We start from the raw sequence: 20,811 nt of genomic DNA, 5'->3' as shown, positions 1-20,811 counted from the left end.
GCCATCATCACAAAATCTGACAAAGGTAATTCAATAGTAGTCATAAACGAACAGGAATACATTCACAAAACATTAGAATTCATCCAAAGCAACAACATCACAGAATTAACAAGTGACCCTACAAACCGATACCAAAGTAAGCTACAGAAAACCCTGAGAAACATAGAAACAATTTTCACAGAAACACAGATTATAAAAACGATACAGAAAAATCCCAAGGCCACCACCCTAAAATCATTGCCTAAAGTTCACAAACCCGGAATACCCATACGTCCATTAATAAACTTCACCAAAGCACCAACATACCACTTAGCCAAACACACACACACACACACACACACACACACACACACACACACACACACAGCACTACAGACTATATACAAATACACTGACAACAGAAGTCTAAAGAACTCAAGAGAATTAATAGAAAAAATAAAAAATGAAAACATACCAAACACAGCAACATTGGTTTCATTTGATATAATTTCAATGTACACACACATCCCAACAGAAGAGACCATCAACATAATAGAAAGAAACCTCCAACTGCAAGGAAACATACCCACAAAAAACATACAAGAAATATTAGCCATACTCAGGCTCATCACAGAACAGAACTACTTCACATTCAACAACAGATTTTACTCTCAACAAGATGGACTACCCATGGGATCCCCAATCAGTGGCCTCCTAGCTGACATTTACCTCAACCAGATAGAAAAACAAATCTTTGACAAAATAGTAATACCAAAACAGTAAAAAATAATATATTGGTACAGATACGTAGATGACAATTTGCTTAATAGATGAACCACTGTCTCGCATAAAAGAACTTCATGATAACATAAACTCCATCCACCCACAAATACAATTCACCATAGAAACACAAACAGATGAAGAACTTAATTTCTTAGATCTCACTATACACAAGAGAAACAACAAACATGAACTCACAATCTACAGAAAACCCACACTCACCAGCACCATTATTCATAACCAATCCAATCACCCCATAATCCACAAAGAAGCCAGCTTCAGATATTTACTTCACAGGCTGAACAAAATACCCATGAATAAGCACGACTACACACAAGAACTGAACACAATAAAACAAATTGCACAGGAGAATGGATATGACGCAAAGAGAGTAGACAAAATAAACCACAAAATACAAAAACAAACAGCACATAACCATGAAAAACACACACACACACACACACACACACACACACACACAAACAAATAAACACAAGTCATCACACAACAAATCAGCAGACAGTAAGCAACAAATGGCACATAATGACTTACAACAACAAAGTCACACACAGGGTGGGTAATATACTACAGAAACAAGGACTCAGCATACAGAACCAACAACACAATACAGAGCAGACTCTGAAGAATTACCACCAACACTGACAAATACAGCAAAGCCGGCATCTACCAACTTACTTGCAACTGCTGTCAATCTGTATATGTGGGCCAAACATGCAGGACCTTCAGAACCAGATATAATGAACACCTCAGAGCACTGAAAAGCAATAGCACACACTCAATATTTGCAGACCACCTGGTAGCACACAACCACCACCTAACAAACATTGAAACTGACCTTCACATCCTAAAAACTAGCAGCAGCCATACCAAAAATTAACTATAGAAGAAAACTACCACATCCAAAAATCAATAGCCCAAGGAAAGAAAGTACTCAATGAGTACACATCACTGTGCAACAAAACTCTCTTCACCACAATAGAAGAACTATACAAGTAACACACACACACACACACACACACACACACACACACAAATCCTCTCTCTTTTCTTTCTTTCTCTCTCTCTCTGCCCCAGTACTCATCACACAGACACAAACCCACATAAACCACACACCACTAACACCAAATACAATTCAAACTCGCGCGCACCTCACCCAGCAGAACACGCTACGAAACAAATGAACACCACATAGCCACAACAACACGTAATGGCAACGAAAACTCCGCCTATGTTTTGAGTAATCGGAAAAACTGCATTGCCACGCGAACACAGGCAAAGAAGGAAGCCTATTTACTTCGCCAACAACACAAGAAAACGTACCACAGCTTCAAAACTGTAAGTTACAGAAAGAAAATGTGATACAGTCTTATTTCCGTTCGTAAATGCATAACAAACAGAAAATAAATTACGTTTTGCTGTTTGCAAATGACAAGTTGTAAATTGTGTAGCAAAACAGCTACCAAAACAAGAGGACAATAACATCATGTAAGGTATGTTACTTTTCGCCAATTAAGTTATAAATGCAACCTTTACATAATTTTGTAAACGACGCAAATGTTAGTATGTTAACAACAAATTTACAGTTAAAAATAAAAATAGAACCCACTGACGATAGCACAAAAGGGCTGAAACATGTATGGGTGAAACAAAAAGAAAAAAGGTGTCTTGCATAAGGCGGAACTTCTCATCCCATGTTATCTTAGATGGAGAGTCATTGTCAGCTGTAGAAGTAACTTCAGATGTGCCTCAGGGAAGTGTTTTGGGACCCTTGCTGCTCGTTTTGTATATTTATGACCTTGCAGACAATATTAACAGTAAAATCAAGCTTTTGCAAATGGTGCAGTTATCTATAACTAAACACTATCTGAAAGAAAATGCGTAAATATGGAGTTGTCTTGATAAGATTTAAAAGTGGTACAGAGATTGGCAATTTGCTTTAAATGTTCAGAAATGTAAAATTTTGCACTTCACAAAACTCTCATATGAGTAACACTTCGTTGGGATATGAAATGGAATGATCACATAGGTTCAGTTGTGGGTAAAACAGGTGGTAGACTTTGGTTTATTGATAGAATACTGGTGAAGTGCAATCCATCTACAAAGGAGATTTCTTACAACTGGATTTAGAACATTGCTCAAAGAGTGTGGGACCCATACCAGATAGGACTAACAGGGTATATTTAACACACAAACAAGTGCTCAGTTTTTTTTTTTATCTGTGGGAGTGTGTCGCAGAGATATTGAAGGAAAAACTGGAAGACTAAGATCAGGGTTGCCAAAGTTTCCCCATGTAAAGTTCCATGATATTTCCAAACGAATTTTAGCATTTTTCTCTGACAAATTTTGAGATCTCAAGGGTAAGTTGAGACATAAGTTGACAATTTGTCTTTGCAGCTACGGCTCAACAAACAATAGTGCCAACGAGGAAATAGCCAAAAAAACTTGCAAGCAGATGGTGTTTCCCGATGTGAGCAAAAATCTTAAGTACTAACATCAACAGCTTTTGTTATGAACTGTTTTTAGATGGAGAGAGCAAGCCAAATGGTATGTGTGTGTTTCATGAAGACCACTGACATTTTATTTTGATAAAATAAAACATTTGTTGACAAAAATACGATTTTCCTTGGAGTCGCAAGACATTTAAAATACCTTCACTGATTTCATTAATAACTTCAGGAAAAAGTAGGCTTCTTGAAATAAGTGTTTAAGGGAGGAAAGACTTGTGTAAACCAACACTAAGCGACCACCAATAAAATGTTGGTTCTACTATGTTCATTGTCGTTTATTACCCACTGTGTTGTATCATATTTTACAGGTATTGTGATCTTTGTTTCAAGAAATATGTGAGTACATAGTGTGCAAACTGCCAGTGACTGCATTTTCTTCTTGTTGTCCATACTTTCTAAAATATAAACTACTTCTGAAGTGGCAAAATGAATTAGAATAAATAAAATGTCTATAAAACACCACAATGTACTTGGGGCGAGACAGTTGCAATTCCTGAAATCCATGGCCTCTGGCCTGCTGAGGAGCATGACAGTCCTGGGTCCATGAATAAACTATGAAAATCCAGTGCATCATGCCACACAAGACCCAGCCTGCGGGCAGATCGGTGAGACGACATCCGGCGGGCAGGCCCTGCACATTAGTGGGAACTGAATAGCTTCAGATCAGCAGGCTCGATCCATTACAAATGCCCTTAGAAACAGCCTCTGGTTTTGGCCAGCCGTGGAAATCCACTCATGTGGCCAGCTATTCATGAGCCACAGACAGCATGTTGATTTAGTGAGACCATGGTGATCAGTTCGTGCAACTGACAACTTGTTCAAGTACTCTGAGATAATGATAGGTATCAACTCACCATAAAGATGATTGCTTAGCTGCAGACAGGACCATAGAAAAGACAAACACTCTCACAACAAAATTTTCAGCCGTAGCTTTTGTCGGACAATGTCAGCACAAAATCTCTGACAACTCATGCACACATGACCATCTCCAGCTGTTACGTCTACATAGTCTGAGAATCAGGTCCAAACAAACCACTCCTCATGCCTCCCTCCCTCTCGTTGGCTAATGGCAAGAAGTGGTAGCAGCACCTACTGCAAGCTAAGAGGAGTGGTAGGAAGGGGAGAAGCAGTGCATGTACTCAGCTGCACCCAGTCAGTGACAATGCATGACACCACAACACAGAAACCATGTCATCTACTGAGATGAAAAACAAGATTTTTCCAGTGTTTTTTTTTTTTTTCTTTTTCAAATTTGCCTAACTTGAAGTTCCCCGATTTTAAGAACCTTTGGCAACCATGAAGAAAGAAACTATTTCAAGAAAGTTTATTAACAAAGTTTCAAGAACTGGCTTTAAATTATTGCTCTAGGAATATGCTACACAATAGGGATCATGAGGATAAGATTACAATAATTGCAAGCACACAGGCATTCAAACAATCATTCATCCCCCCCCCCCCCCACTGCATACACAAATGGAACAGAAAGAAACCCTAATAACTGGTGCAACAGGACGTACCCTCTGCCATGTACCTCACAATGTTTTGCGGAGAGTAGAAGTAGAATGGAGGCATTCAGTTAAAGCACACAATTTTAGTATAAAAAAATCACATGCATTGTATTTAAGGAGAGGCAGCTGATGTTACAATACTAGCTAAACTGCATCTTCAGTAAAGGCTTTTTCTATTCATGAAAATGCCCATCCAGACATGGCTTCAGAAATAAGAGGTATCACACACAGCTGTGAACAACTACCACTCTGTATATAGCCTGGATTTAGCACCTAGTGGTTCCCACTTCATCCTGCACTTTTGTCAACTGCTACAAGCAGCTTTTCACCAACAGGCCACAGCATCAGGTGTGAGGCTCTGCTGTAGCTGCTACCAGCCTAATTGCCTTTTACTCAGTTGACGTGAATGAACACATCAAAAACATTCAAATTATGTTGAAAATTAAGGTGCAGACTTTTACGTAACAAACTGCATATTAAAAATGCTCATTTTTAACAAAACTGAAGCTCACATCTTGGCCATTTACAGCACACTGTCTCCGTAGTTCACAGGTGCAAGGGCACCTGTTAGTAAGAAGCATTTTTCAACACATCCATGAAATTACAAATGCATAGCAATAGTATCTCCTGCTACAGATTTTGCTATTACAATCCTGTATGTTACTCTGCAATGGCCAGTAACAATATGAAACTTGCTTTTTTCACAGAACATAATTTTCACTTTATTAACAATAAACTTTGGGCAATTACTGAAGAATGAATGATACCATGTATGTATAAAAACTGACATGACTAACCATCTGTAAAAAATGACAAAACAGACAAGTGACTGCCCTGACAACTAGCAGATTGCTTATTGCAGATATTATCTGGTAAAACTGAAATTAATTTTTCACAATGAACTGCACTAATTTTGCCCAAGGCAGCCATTTTGGGTTGGAAAATTTGTACATTGTACAGCAGCAACCTTGACAAGAGTGACAACTTTTTATTATTAACATTTAACATTTTTCAGGAAGTACATGTGGCATCCACATACAATGTTACACTGATTCATGTACAAGAAACCTAAACAAATAATATTCAGCTACAGTCCTTTGTACTGCATTCATGTATATCTAACTGACAGCCTTTGACAATGCTTCTGCAACTTCAATCGCAATCGCTGCTTCTGCTTTGGCACGATCATCTGCCGCTGCCGATAGTTCTGACTGTGCTTTCGTTACAATATCACGAACGGCACTAGGGTCCAAATTCTCTACTGGGTGAGCCTCTTCTGCCAGGACCTATAAGAAATTTTCATGGTGTAATAAAGGAAACAAAACAATATGGTGCATTACCAAACTAACAAAAGGACCACAAGACTATAACTGTTTTGTAAAACATTTAACACCACCTATATGGAACATTGCTAACTGGTTTGACATACAATATATGCATAGCTTTAAAGAAATTTTTGGAGAAGATTTGAAAGAAAATTTCCAGGAAGGTAAGAATCAGCAATGCTTTCTCTGAACTCTCCAGAATAAATATTGCCTAACTTAGTTCATTATTTAGAACATTCAGAAGTACTAAACTTCCATGGAATGAATAAAACAACAGGGTGTATACAAGGACAAGGAAAAAATGCCCGGATTTCCCGGTTAAAAAAACATTCTCTCCTGGGTTAAAATACACTTTTTCCATGTTAAGTGACAGTATACTTTTTCTTGGAACTGTAAAACTTATCAATCCTTTGTATGGTTATGGCTTTATACACTGGCGTAGAATTTCTGAGCCCTTTTGAAAACAAAACTCAGAAAAAAGATCATTTACGCTGCATATTTTTGTATTACGAAAGTATAAATTCGAATTCCATCAAACAGTGCATGTTACTCTCCAAAGTATTGAAATCGAGATTGCGATGCGCTTCTGTAAGCCAGTCATAGCTCATGTCACGTGTTTTCGCCAGCCGATACGACAGATATTGAAAGCTTAGGACACGTGATGTAGTCAGCCAATAGCTTTATCACTTAAGTAGCGCGTGCACACAAATAGCAAAAGTTAATGGTGTACATTAATATGCATAGTGTTGCTACAAGAAAAGCAGAGCTTTCACATATAATATTGGTCTCTACGATTAATAAGCTGCAAGAGAAGCTAAACTTTCACGTATAATGTTGATCTTTTTTTGCGAGTGTTACACTTTAAGATGCATCACACAAATGTGACAGTAAAAGTTTTAATACCAAGATAAATGTCTGATCTTCTGGGCTCGAAATTTTTTCTATATGGTCGTCCTCAAATACTTCCTTTTTAAATGAGAGTCAAACGAGGTTCTAGGCGCTTCAGTCTGCAACTGCGCGACCGCTACAGTCTAAAGTTCGTATCCTGCCTCGGGCACGAATGTGTGTGATGTCCTTAGGTTAGATAGGTTTAAGTAGTTCTAAGTTCTAGGGGACTGATGACCTCAGATGTTAAGTCCCATAGTGCTCAGAGCCATGTGAACCATTTTTTTCAGTACTTGCCAGGGAGCGCCAGATAACAGGCGTCACCGCACTTGCGCAGCTACGATGACGCAGTAGGCCCGTATTGGTCGTACGTATAAAACATTAAAAGATCTTACATTATATCATAAAAGAAACAAGGCATTAGAAGAATTCCGTGAACCATACTAAAACGGATAGTTCAGCTTAAAGTGCACATTCGTATGTCCAGATTCGGTTGTAAATTTTCTTGGAGTACCAGTACTGTACTGTCTCATTTTTTGTTTTTTTATTATGGCATAATACCATACGTGCTACAAGTTGAATACATGCTCTTTTGAAATACAGCAAACAGTTGAAATTAGCCAATAGTGTGGAATTAAACACTTCGTTTCAAATAAACTGACTGACTCAACGGAAAATATTAATAAAGCCATATTTCTTTAGCAAACCGACAAAAATAGCTTCACTGTTCTGCAAGGCGATTAATGCTTGACTGAAATTGCCAACCGAGGCAGATACCCCGGTTTGCTCCCAGAGAATATGGCAGCTTAACGCACACCAGTAAAATTTTGACGGGTAGCATCTTGCTGCTTGCTTATACAGCTAACAGCCACACTTTTGTAGCCAGAAGTGTGAGAAGGTACATGCGCGACTCAACTGCGCATGCACATGGGTCAGCTCACAACTGCTCACACAAATCTAATGTAAAGTTTTGACGCCATTTTCATCGGAGGCAATGCGTTGTTACGAAGCATTGCATAGTCATCCTAAAGCCTTTGAAACATTTTTCTACCGGCAGACGCTTGTATGAGCACTGTGTTATGTTGTGTACACAGTACATTTCCTTTGCAACTTTTATTTTAGTTTTTTTCTCTTGTTTATGTTTTATTGCTGCAGTATTACTTTGCAGTAGCGAGATGCATTAATATCCTTTGTTAGAGTATTATTTCTTATCAGTCAAAATTACAAAAAATTAACTGAAAACTAAAACAAAACAAAAATATCCCGGAGTTCTAAAAATTCCCTGGGTTTTTCCCGGATGAAAAAATTCCCGGGTTTTTCCCAGGTCGTACACACCCTGAACAATATGGTGATAATGCATTGCTGTGGCCTACAAAATATGTATTGCATCAGCTGTTGCAATAGCAATGTCAAAGAAAACTTGACTTTGGATTACGTAAATAGCATTTTTCTTGGCCATTTTGGTCCATTGTCAGTTGAACTCTGCCCACTTACACCTATAAATATTTATGGTTATTGTGCATATAGTCTGTAATCTTAATCCTAGAAATGAAATATAATCACTTAAGATACATACTCCACATACAAGGTTTTGGTTACTCAAGGAACAAACTTTTTAAAATACATTGAATACCTTGTAGCTGATATTACCTGAACAGATGAATCCTCATTAATACTTATAGTGCCACTGGAGACAAATATCTTTTTACTACTTCCATCATTTTCAAAAACTGTAACAATTCCTGGCTGCAGGACAGCCAGAGTAGGGACATGGCGTGGTAGAATACCAAATGTACCACTGAATGATGGCACATCTACTTGACGTACACTCGCATTTTCATAAAAAACCTGTAGGACAAAACGTAATGAATAACATTGTTTAATGTATAACTGGAATATGAATGACACTTAAGTTTTCCAAAACTTTAATGTCGAGACAATGATGATCAAAATTTACTGAAGATTATACAGAAATTACCCGCATTACAGAGATGATTCACCACAGTGAAAAGCTCTTCCTGTTCTACAGGCTTAGCCTCTAATCAGTATGGTATATACTCAGAAGGCCTAAATATTTATCTGAGGAACAAATGCATATGTACATATTCAATGGGCTTGTGTGGTAAATGGACCAGACAAGCAGTGACACCAATCATCTTATGAAGAGTACCTGAGCATTGATCCTCACATGTAGCCAGGACTTTTCTTGCTATTTCCAAAATGTGGAGTAGGCAGTACATTGGATAGAAAGCCTACCTCAGGCCTATGTTGCAGATGCTGTCAGATTGCACTTAATATGAAGACAATATGTTGCACCTAATGTTATCCAAACCATTACATTTAGCAGCACTCTATTCAACAACGCAGAATGCCAGATGCAGTCACCATGATGGAATTTATCACACATTCCACTATCAATATAGCAACAGTTTGAAGTGTGAATCATTTCAAAATATTACATTTTGCCATGCCAGCAATGACATTTACATGTTCATTGTAATTTGCGATTTCCAGAGCCTTCGCAATAGCAGACACGGCACATGGCATTTCTCTTTGAGTGGCTACCAATTCTTGGGTAATGGCCTTTTTAAGTGCTTGCATGTTTGTACACTAGAGCCTTTAAATGTCCCCAAAGAAAAAAAATCAAGGCGATAAATCAGGTGATCTTGAGGGCCATGCAATGTCTTCTTGCAAAGAAGCAAGAAGACCAGAAACTAACTCGCACAACAATTCCATAGAACACCAAGAGGTTGTTGATCCGTCTTGCTGGAACCGCACTTCTTGATCTTCATGATCTGCAATAAACTTCTTTAGCCTAGGTTGGAGGAAGGTCTCTAGCATGCGACAATAACGGTTTGAATTAACCGTTACTGTGTGGCCACCTTCTTTGAAAAAATACAATCGCCACACAAAACATTCAGCAATGGCACACCAAACTGTCACATGAGTGCTGTGTAGTGTCGCTGATGAATTTTGCGAGAGTTTTCCGCAGCCCTGTGGTAGAAATTCTGTTTGTTTACAGTTCCTGAAAAGTGGAAAGAGGCCTCATCCAAAGAAATAAAGTGCCAGGTGGAATGTTTTTAAGAATTTCCTCACAGGCAGCTCTGCGAGTTTCAAAATCTCTTTCATTTAATTCCTGGGTAACCATCATTTTGAAGGGGTGCATATGAAGTTCTCTACAAAGAATTCTTCTTACACTCCTATCAGATAATCCCAGGGCAGTTGCATGTTTAAATGCTGAATGCATTGGTGATTGTGGCACCGACACACTACACATGCCCCATTTTCCAGTACTGTTGCAGTCCAAGGACAGCCAGTAGCTTTTCCTTTCAGTGCTGAATCTTTTGACACTCACAGCTGAATAGTTTTGCTATCTGGGACATGATCATGTCAGCCAAGTTCGAATCATCTCTGAAACACTTGCAGAGTACTAATCAAAGAACCACCATTACAAATAAATTCCTCCAGAACAAATGCACACTCCTTACCAAGCCATGCCATGGAGCACACTGAAAATGACATGTACACCGCTTTCAAAGAAAACACACTCCACATCAGTATCCTCACTACATCTCACCACCGTCAAATGCGGGAAGTTTTATTGCTGGACCCTGTATTTGTGGCAACATATGCCAAGTGTCATCACTAGCGAAAAAGAGACATCAGCTAGTATTTAAAAAAATTACTTTTAATACACCATATGCAGATCTCTGGCCACAGATTACTCAGGAAGATGTCATCTTCAGAAGAAAAAACTGGCATTATAAGGACTGTAGCATAGAATACTGGTTCACATAATAGTGAACATAGGTTAGAGACTTTAAAAAAGGAAGTACTGAGGTTGAAGTTAGATACAGTGAGAATTGGTGAAGTTTGGTGACAGGAGGAACAGGACTTCTGGTCAGCTGATTACAGCATTACAAATACAAAATCAAATTGGAGTAAAGCAGGAGTAGATTTAATAATGAATCAGAAAACTGAAATGTGGGTAAGGTACTATGAACAGCATAGTAAAGCATTACTGCAGCCAAATTGGACATGGGCAACGTCCACCACAGCAGTACAAGTTCTTATGCCAACCATTTCAGCAGATGAAGATTGAAGAAATTATTCATCTAGTTGAGGGAGACAATTTAATTGTGATGGGAGACTGGAATTCGATAGTATGAAAAGAAGGAAAACTTATAGGTGATTGTAGACTGGGGGAAAGGAATGAAAGAGGAAGCCGCTACATAGAGTTTTGCCATAGAGCATAATTTAATCATAGCTAACACTTGGTTTGAGAATCATGAAAGAAGGTTTTATACTTGGAAGAGATCTGGAGATACCAGAAGGTTTCAGAATGATTATATAATGGTAAGAATGAGATTTCAGAGCCAGAATTGAAACTGGAAGACATTTCCAGGGGCAGACGTGCACTCCAACCAAAATGTATTGTTTATTTAAACTAAAGAAACTGCAGAAAGGTAGGAAATTAAGGAGATGAGACTAAGAGTCTCAAAGGGAGCATTAGACAAGGATTGACTAGAATGGGGGAAAGAAGAGAGATGAAACGGCAAAAACAGCAGAGGGGATCAAATAGCAAACAAACCAAGCAGAAGGGAATACAAACATCTAAAAAATGAGACTGACAGGAAATGCAAAACGGCTAAGCAGGAATGGCTAGAGGACAAATGTAATCATATATAGAATCATAGAGTATTTCACTAGCAGACAGATATACACTGCTTATAGGAAAATTAAAGATACCTTGGAGGAAAGAGAAGCAGCTATATGGATATCAAGAACTTTTATGGAAAACCAGTACTAAGCAAAGAAAGTAAAGCTGACAAGTGGAAGGAGTATATAGAGGGGTCTATACAAGGCAGTAGAAGAGAAAAGAATCTTTGTCATATGTCATGTTATATACAATCATTTGATTGAAACATTGGTGATTCATCAGTGAAAATGCCTACCTAAGTATACCTCAGAACAAGATACATTAAAACAAAGCTTCTAGATGCTTCCAGAGGCACATTACAACATAAAAAGATAATTACATGTTAGATTTCCTCCAATTTCTTTTAATTTCCATAGTGGTTTAAAATCATTTGTTTGAAGTATTTTTCATGTTTGTTTCTCTAGTTTATAAATATGGACATACTTGAAAGAGCACGTATTTTCATAAAAGTAGTATATATGTATACATCTAGATATTTAGATACATAGTTTATAAGTATGGACACACATAAAAAGAACACATACCTCCATTAAAAGGGAACATAAGCATACACATAGAACATAATTTAGAAGAGACAGGAAAACAAAACAAATGTAATATCTCCTAACTTGTCTTCCTCATTTTATAAGATCATCCACATTGTAGTAGCATTTGCTTTTTAATTATTTTTCAATGTTTACACCTGTGGGCTCTAGCTTGCAGTCTTTCAACTTTGAACACTTTTCTTATTAAGCTTCAAAGACATTTTCGAAAAATGTTAGTCTGTGGCAAGGTAACATGTAATCCTGTTTGTGCATTGTTTCATAACCATATGTAAAAGAATTTCCCAAAAAAAAAAAAAAAAGGTGGGTTTTCTAACTGAAAGATAAATGTCAGTAGTCAAGGCTTACAAATGCATGACTGGAACAAACAATAGACAGTCATAGCTCTGATAATTTTTTTCTGCAGCTTGAACACTGTGAGAAGGCATCCTTCAACTCCCCAAAAAATTATGCCGTATCTTACAACTGATACAAAATATGCACGATACACAATTTTCCTAACAGCTAAGTCAGTTACTTTATTTAGAACCCCCAGTCCGTAAACAAAACTATTTAACCGCTCCAGTAAGCAATCCACATGAACAGTTCATGACAGGTTTTTGTTTATGGCCACTCCCAGAAATTTAACAGATTCTGCAGTTATCATTTCTATGCCTTCATAACTTAACAGTGTTATATATTCAACAGGTAGTTTGAAGTGTACAATTTGTGTTTTTGTTAGTTTGAGTTTAATAGCATTACTATTTATCCAATTTTGTAGTCTTTGAAGAGGATTTCGTTTTCTGTGCTAATTCTTAAGTGTTTTTGCAGCAAAGTACTGCTACTGAGTCATCTCCATACAGAATTGATCCGAAGTTACCTTACCTGGAATGTCATTTATATAATATAGAAATAGTAATGGGCCTAGTATGGACCCCTAGGGAACACCTGCTTACATTCCCTTCCAACTAGAGCAAGCTTTCTCACCCTTATGTTGTAAAACTACCCTCTGTTTCCTATTTTTGTGAACTAACTTAAAGATTTTTCATGGAAGCCATAAGGAGCTAATTTAAGGAGCAGCTGCTTATGGTTTACCATATCAAATGCCTTATTGAGGTAACAGAACATAATGGATACGCTCTCCCTGTTATCGAGGCATTTGCTTCTTTTAGATATTAGTTCATTAATAGCATGCACAGTGCTTCGGCCCTCCCTAAATTCATACTGATTAATAAGAATAAAATTATGTTTTTTATTATATTTTTCTTGATCAAATATTTTAGAAATAATTGGTAGTATTGATACTGGGCAAAAATTTCCTATTCCTGTTGTCTGCCCTTTCTGTAGATAGGTCGAACTTCCACATACTTCAGGCTGTCCGGAAAGCAGCCTTCATCAAACGATTTATTTATTATGTGACAGAGTTGGGGTGCAATATTATGACATCCTGCTTTTATTATTTTTGTTTGACTTCATCCCAGCTCACAGATTTGAAATTTTTTAGGGATTTTATAATATTAGCCACTTCTTAGCAGGATACATGGGTGAATTTGAATTCTACTGATCTGGGCCACATTACATTGGGACTTGTGTGGTGGATGGAGATTGTCAATTTTGTTAGAATTTATGAAATACCTGTTGAATTCTTCGTAAATATGTCTGGAGTTTGTAATCATTTCCACATCTATTTCTAATTTATGACTAAAAATTTGTCTTTTTTTCAGCACCTATTTCAGCCCTGATAATCTGCCATACAGCTTTTGATTTATTTTTGGCATCTGGTATGTATTTACCGTTTGCCATTTGTTTTGCCTGTTTAACTACTCTACCAAATATTCTTTTGTATTTGTTTACATAGCTGACAAACTCGACATCATGGTTGTTCTTTGCTTCCATACGCAGTTTCCTCTTTCTAATACTAGAGATCCCAAGGCCTTCAGTTACCCACGAGTGGGTAACTGATTAAATCAGATGACGCTGAGGGAATTACAATACGAAATGAGACATGTGAATTAGTAAATGAGATTATTTATTTGGTAAGTAGAATAATGGATGATGGTAAAAGTAGAGAGGAGTTAAAATGTAGACTGGCAATGCCAATGAAAGTGTCTCTGGAGAAGAGAAATTTTTTAACACTGAATATGAATTTAAGAGTCAGGAAGTCTTTTCAGAAAGCTTTTATTTGTAATGTAGCCAGGTGTGAAAGTGAAACAATGACGGTAAACAGTTTAAGCAAGAATAGAATTGACACTTTTCAAATGTGGTTCTACAGGAGAATACTGACAATTATATGGGTAGGTCATGTAACTAATGAAGGAGTACTGAACAGAATTGAGGGGAAAAAAATTGTGGTACACCCTGACTAGAAGAAGGGATCGGTTGACACGACACATTCTGAGACATCAAGGGATAACCAATTTAGTATTGGTGGGAATTGTGAAGGGTAAAACTTTTAGAGTGAGGCCAAGAGATAAACAAAGTAACCAAATTCAGAAGAATGTAAGTTGCAGTAGTTATCTGGAGATGAAGAGGCTTACCCAGGATGCAGTAGCATGAAGAGCTGCATCAAACGAGTCTTTGGACTGAACATGACGACGACGCATTAGTAGTATGCTTTATGATAGCCAACTGTGGGAGGAGGAGGGATGGTGGAGATAAACTTAAATATAATGTTACATGTGAGTTTAAAACAATCCCAAAACAGAAATTATGTACTAAAAGCAGTGGAAGAACAGTTCATGAAAAGTTTTCCAGAGGATCTACAGGATGTCTTTTCTAATGAATATAGGCTAGCACAAACAGTGTGTAATCATACAAATATAAGAAGAGCCCATAAGGAGGCTCATAACACTAAAGCTCATGGAGTAATTACATCTCTTATTTAACTGTGCAGCATTGCTGTATACATTTTCTAGTCTGTGCAGACATTTTAAGTTTCTTGTTTCCATAAACAAATCATTGCCCCCCCCCCCATCTCACACACACACACACACACACACACACACACACACACACACACACACACACTTGCAATGTCTCACACTTTTAAGAGCATCTTTCAACCAACCACGGGCTTTAGTCTTACTATAGAATGTCAAGGCAAATGGAACTGCCTCACCTGGTGAGAGAGCCAGTACCTATATCATGTACATTACGTTTTGGCACTACATGATGAAAGAATCTAGTAGTTAGAGTTTACTGGATAGGGGGTGTAGTACTCTTTAGACACATTGCACATGTTTCACTAAATTGAAATTTTCGTTATCACAAACAATGACTGGTAGTGAGTGATATACTTTACAGCACAAATATCTATTCAGTGGCAACAGGTGTAGTTTGTATTAGCACTAGCCTTAACCCTTCTGCTACCGAGATTATTTTACACCGTCCAGTTACCAAGGTGGGTAATATAATTGCCCCGGGTCAACATTATGAAATTTTTTGCTATTATAGGTTGTACAATCAAAATAATTAATGTCAATTATTAATGTAAACTGGTCGTTTATTAAAGATCTGAAACAATCATTATTAGTTAATCTAATTTTACGGTCTTCATTTCTCAGATACAACTCTAATTCTTACTTCCAACTGAATGTGTCTTCTTTACTTCAATTCCAATAGCTTAAAAAGCTTTTACAAATGCTGTACATGGTCCAGGGAGATTTCTTGCTCATTCTCCCAAGTACAGTTTCGCTAACCTGAAGGAAATGCCTGCTCCTGGAATCTTTCTGCCAGTCTGGATATTTTTGTGACCACAGAATACACACATTTACAGCGGTGATGTTTCCATGAATATTCAGTACAGCCAATGATTTGTTGTATGTACACAGCTGTATTGTTTTGCCATCATATCATCCATCTACTACCCCTTTAGTCCCATTTTAGTGAGAAATTATGGCAGCTGTTTTCTTCTTCTTCTTCTTCTTCTTCTTCTTCTTCTTCTCAGACTCATTTTGGTGATGGGCTGAAATGAAAACACCACTTTTTCTTTGGAACATGTGAGACAATGGTCATCTTTTCTGTAAATCCAAATAACGAAGATTTTTCCTCTTGTTCTACTATGCAAAAACACTTATTTCTCTTGTTTGCTCTAAGAGTTCCAACGGTTGTTAAGTTGTAATCCAACAATTTTTCAGCTATCACTACAGAAGTAAAAAGTTATCTGTAGCGATTCCCCTTTCAGACTGAAAATTTCGTCTAACCATATCCAACACACCACATTGCCCTTGATTTACTTCTCTCTGGTTGTCCATGCCTGTATATAATTTTAGATTGCATACATATCAATTTTTAGCACCTGGACATACCAATGTTTTTTTTCCATACTCCCCCGTTTTCTATATCATATATACTCAAAATTGGCAGTTGCCAGTCTTACATCAACAGCTATGTACTCATTAAATTACATCCATCTGATGCCTCTTGCACTTTGTGCAACTGCAGATGCACAAGAATAAAAGTGCACGCACAAAGATCTGTGGAAAGAATGCATTTACATGTACGTGTTCTCACGTCAACACATTGTCTCACTGTGCAAGCAACATGCTATGAATCCCCTTCTTTGGTTGAAATTGTGTGCTAACTTTATTGTAATGAAAAGGCAACAGAAAAAGAAAACACCAAATAGGCTGTAGGTAAAGAAGTAACAGAAGTATAAGAAATACGAAGTGACAATTTTATGTCTGCAAATTTTGAAGTAGATCACAGCGAGAGTTTAGAGTTTCTGCTTGGAAAACTGCAGCGATATAGCTGGCAATAAAATTTCATTAGCTAGTAAATGGTGACATACCAGTTTGAAGTATTTATTCTCATTTCAAAACAAAGTATTTCAGTGATTATTCCTGAAAGTGAGAAATATTGAAGGGAGAATCTTAGTCATTATGTGAAGGTTAATTAACTCTCACTTAACTTCATCTTTTGTATTTTATTTGTTTACAGGATTTTAATGATAAAACATGACATGTAGATAAACATTCTTGTACTCGACAAATTTGGGAATTTCATTGGTGTCCGAATCAACTAGAACAGGCATTGTATTTTTCAATTTTGCATTTTTTGCATCATCAATGTACTTCATTTCAATTTTAGTAGTTTTTTGAGGAGCTAAACATATCCCATCACTTCTTTTATTCAACTGTCAGGCTCCCCAATTGTTGAGCTTTTAAGATGCCAGAGCATAAATATTTGCCACTGTTTTCATATACGCTTACAATTTTTGTAAATTTTTTTCTCAGTTTTTCTACTTATAAATTTATGATATCTTACATTTCATAAAAATGCAATTGGAGACCTTTTCTATAATACTTTATGCTCAGGGCAACAGATCTCTAATTTTTACTCAATCTTCAGAAGAGCCACTCCATATGACTTTTTTGTTTGTAAATATCTAAAAAAGCTTAGGCATTCTTCTATGCTTCCTTTTGAATCAACAGACATTATTGCTCACAATTTGCTTCACAACATAACCTCAACATGCTACACATCAAACACACATGGGCCTCAGCTACCTCTTGTCTGCTAAAAAGCATAAAGATTCCCACTGTAGGCAGGTAGCAATGCACTTCACACATGGCCTCCATTTCCACGAAATGAGACATGCACAAAAGCAGATGCACAGTTGCATCATCTGAAATATATGTACATGTGCAAATTGAACACAAAAAAGGCATCATGTGGATGCACCTTTACAGCTGTAATTATTCATGTGTGCATTCAAAATGGTCTCAAAAACGTCTCTTATTGCATAAAACCTGTCAGTTTTACCTCCTATTCTGATGTAATGAGTTCTCATGACCCTGAGGTCAATTTCACCCTTTTCTTCCATTTCCAGATAAATTTACGTACCATCTTGAAAATAAAAATTATCAATCAATACAACGGAATTTGTTGATTTGAATTCACACACTAACATTTTGAAAAATATTATAGTTAACATCTTTTTAAAGTAAACCCTACATATCATCTTATATGTTCAAATTCACACATTTTAATGCAACTGTCTGACCTTGTGAACAGTACAGACAATTTTAATAATAAAAAACTTAAATTTATTTAAAAAAGGGTAACACTGACCCCCTAAATATTGTCCATTAGCACACACGCCTACATAGGGTGTAAAACAGTTTAATTTATAATCATTATTTACAAATTAAAGACTCTGGCAGCAATGAATTTAAATTAATAGTTAGTCCTGTACAGTTTGTTGTTATAAGCATTCTGTTTCTAGAGAAGTTTGAGACTGGGTTTGTGTTTTAAGAATGGACACAACAGACTAACTTTATTACATAGTGAAGTTAAAGAATTAAGTAGTCATAACTAAAAAAGAACTGCATTGCCTAAAACTTACCAAAGGTCTCCAAGGTGCAACAGAGTACTTAGATGTCATTAGGGAAGCATTGGAAGAAGTGATCTTGTTGATTAAAAAGAAGCTGTACTCCCTAAACCCCAGGTGAACAGATTATGGAAGAGAAGGAAGCTGTAGCTGAATCACCGGTTTCTTATTTAAAGTCTATGTGAAAAGAAAAACCAATAGTCCTTCAAACACAAAAAGAAAGAAAATTTATCTGACCCTGGTGGTGGTAAGTTCCTATGGGAGCAAACTGCTGAGATCATCGGACCCTAGGCTTGCACATTACTTTAACTTACGCTACGGACAAAAAAAAACACACACACACATCCGAGGGAGAACTCAAACCTCTGATATGGAGAGCCACACGAACCGTGGCAAGGCACCTCAAGCCGTGCGGCTACCCCACGCAGTTGTGACCCCCTGGTAAACCTGTTTTAGCTGTTCGTGCATTGAACATTGGTCCAGAATCATTACAAAGATCAAATGAAAATTCGGTTGCGCTACACAAAAAGCTCAAATTGTGTGCAGGTACATATAAAACAAACTTGTTCTCCTAGATGTTCCAACTCTTTCACAGTTAATGAACTTCCAAAGGCCAAGAAAAATCTCTTCTGAAAATGCGATAATTATTGGTAAGAAGAATAGCTTGATGTAATGAAATTGCCAGAGACTCTGGAAACTGATGATAGTGATTCTGATCCTCCAGATAATCCTGTTGTTGAAGATTTGCTGCTCACTAAGTGCAAGTGGCAGTATCTTTTTCCAAATGACTTTGTTATGATGTAACTGGGGATAAAATTGGAAAGCACCCTTTTCACTGTGTGTTATTAAAAAAGTTGTAATATAGGAAAAGGTAGTTGAAGTAATACGGCTTCACTTCACTGACTCAATGAAAACTACATTTGTTCCAAAAGAACATTGTACATTATGGTCCCATTCTGTTATGTGATTGGCATGCTGATGGGTGAAACCCACCCACAGGCTGACAGGCAAAGAATTCTGTATAAAAAAAATTCTGTATAAATTTCCAGCAAGGATTTTACTAAAAGTTTTTTCCAGTGGTTTTAAATAAGGGAGTGATAATTATATTCATGGAATCAAATGTGTTTTTCACTGCTGCCTAGCTTAACAATTGACATCCAGTTTTCAATGGGAATCATTGAGATCCCTTTCCAGGGTTATACTCATACGGCACTACATTAATATTTATCCCAGGATCATTGTGCACATCATTATAATAAAAACAAATTTGAGGGGTCAATCTATGTTACCCGACATCATGGGGTAACATTGAACCCTTCCATTTTTTCTACTATCTCATAAAAAATAAACACACTGTTCACTGTCAGTGTTTGTGTAGAAATAAGGTAAATAATAAAATTCACGAACAAAATTTGCATATGCAAGAGATATTCTACAAAAACATAAAAGGGGCCACTCTTATTCCCTATGGCGGTGAAATGGGTAATTCTGTCGATTAATACGCTCTATAGTCTTCTTCCCAGAAACAAATAAATGTGCATTTTGGATGCAACGTTAGATTGCTGAAATTTAACTGCATCATTGTGCCCTACAAGGAGAAATAATGGATACGTATGGCGGTATCTACTAAAAAATTCTGAACAGGGAAAAAGACATGCTTCTAGTTCCGCAGAAAATAATTTTTATTTTCTTGCGATTGTCTTTATACTTATCTTTTTCCTTGATGCTGCATGAAATCAATTTGAATACTTAAAATTTATTGTGTCTACATACTTTAAAAAGTTACCTGGTTTGATGCAGCGAACGTAAATGACATTTCATCAGCATATCCTCTAGATGATGATATTAAGGGTGCTGTGCGGGACAACAGTCTGCTAGCAGGCCGAAATGAGCGACTAATTGCAGCCATATTTCTTCGTTGATTCAATGGCTGGAAATAATTGATAGAACATTACACGCAGACACAAATGCATATAAATCACAGACCTTGTAAGGAGGAAGTATAGTACAATTCGCCACTTTTAATTTACAAACCAGAAATCAGGCAAGTAGACCCTTCAGGTCAAGTCAAAGATTCTTACTCGAAGGTCAGCCTTAGATAATAGAGCATCTATGGTTGAAGGGACCAGCACTCATTTTGTCGTTCCTTTTGGTAAAAAGTGACTCGACCTTTAGTGTATTTGTGTATATTAATACGTAATAGTTACCTTACCAGTCGTCTGAAGGGTTTGGTC

General features: G+C 37.1%; 1 protein-coding gene across 1 annotated transcript; it reads right to left on the bottom strand.

Annotated features, from left to right (window-relative positions):
- Window positions 1–5,763: 5,763 nt before the first annotated feature.
- LOC126203754 (ATP synthase subunit delta, mitochondrial) lies at window positions 5,764–20,747 on the bottom strand. The gene is made up of 4 exons (XM_049938123.1): window positions 20,612–20,747; window positions 20,364–20,507; window positions 8,656–8,853; window positions 5,764–6,081 (listed from the first exon to the last, which is right to left on the bottom strand). Exons 2-4 carry the CDS (start codon window positions 20,484–20,486, stop codon window positions 5,914–5,916), a joined length of 489 nt encoding a protein of 162 aa, XP_049794080.1. The 5' UTR covers window positions 20,487–20,507; window positions 20,612–20,747; the 3' UTR covers window positions 5,764–5,913.
- Between the last annotated feature and the right edge of the window lie 64 nt (window positions 20,748–20,811).

This window comes from Schistocerca nitens, chromosome 9, assembly GCF_023898315.1.
Source record: "Schistocerca nitens isolate TAMUIC-IGC-003100 chromosome 9, iqSchNite1.1, whole genome shotgun sequence".
In the NCBI taxonomy this organism is placed as follows: domain Eukaryota; kingdom Metazoa; phylum Arthropoda; class Insecta; order Orthoptera; family Acrididae; genus Schistocerca; species Schistocerca nitens.
The sequence above is the reverse complement of the archived record's forward strand: the minus strand, read 5'-3'. Positions and strand labels throughout refer to the sequence as shown.

Coding starts and splice junctions, on each gene's coding strand:
- LOC126203754 (XM_049938123.1), bottom strand. CDS start 20,486: ATGGCTGCAATTAGTCGCTCATTTCGGCCTGCTAGCAGACTGTTGTCC. Junction 8,854..20,363: donor CGTTCGCTGCATCAAACCAG/GTAACTTTTTAA, acceptor TTTGTCCTACAG/GTTTTTTATGAAAATGCGAG. Junction 6,082..8,655: donor ATGAGGATTCATCTGTTCAG/GTAATATCAGCT, acceptor AATTTCTTATAG/GTCCTGGCAGAAGAGGCTCA.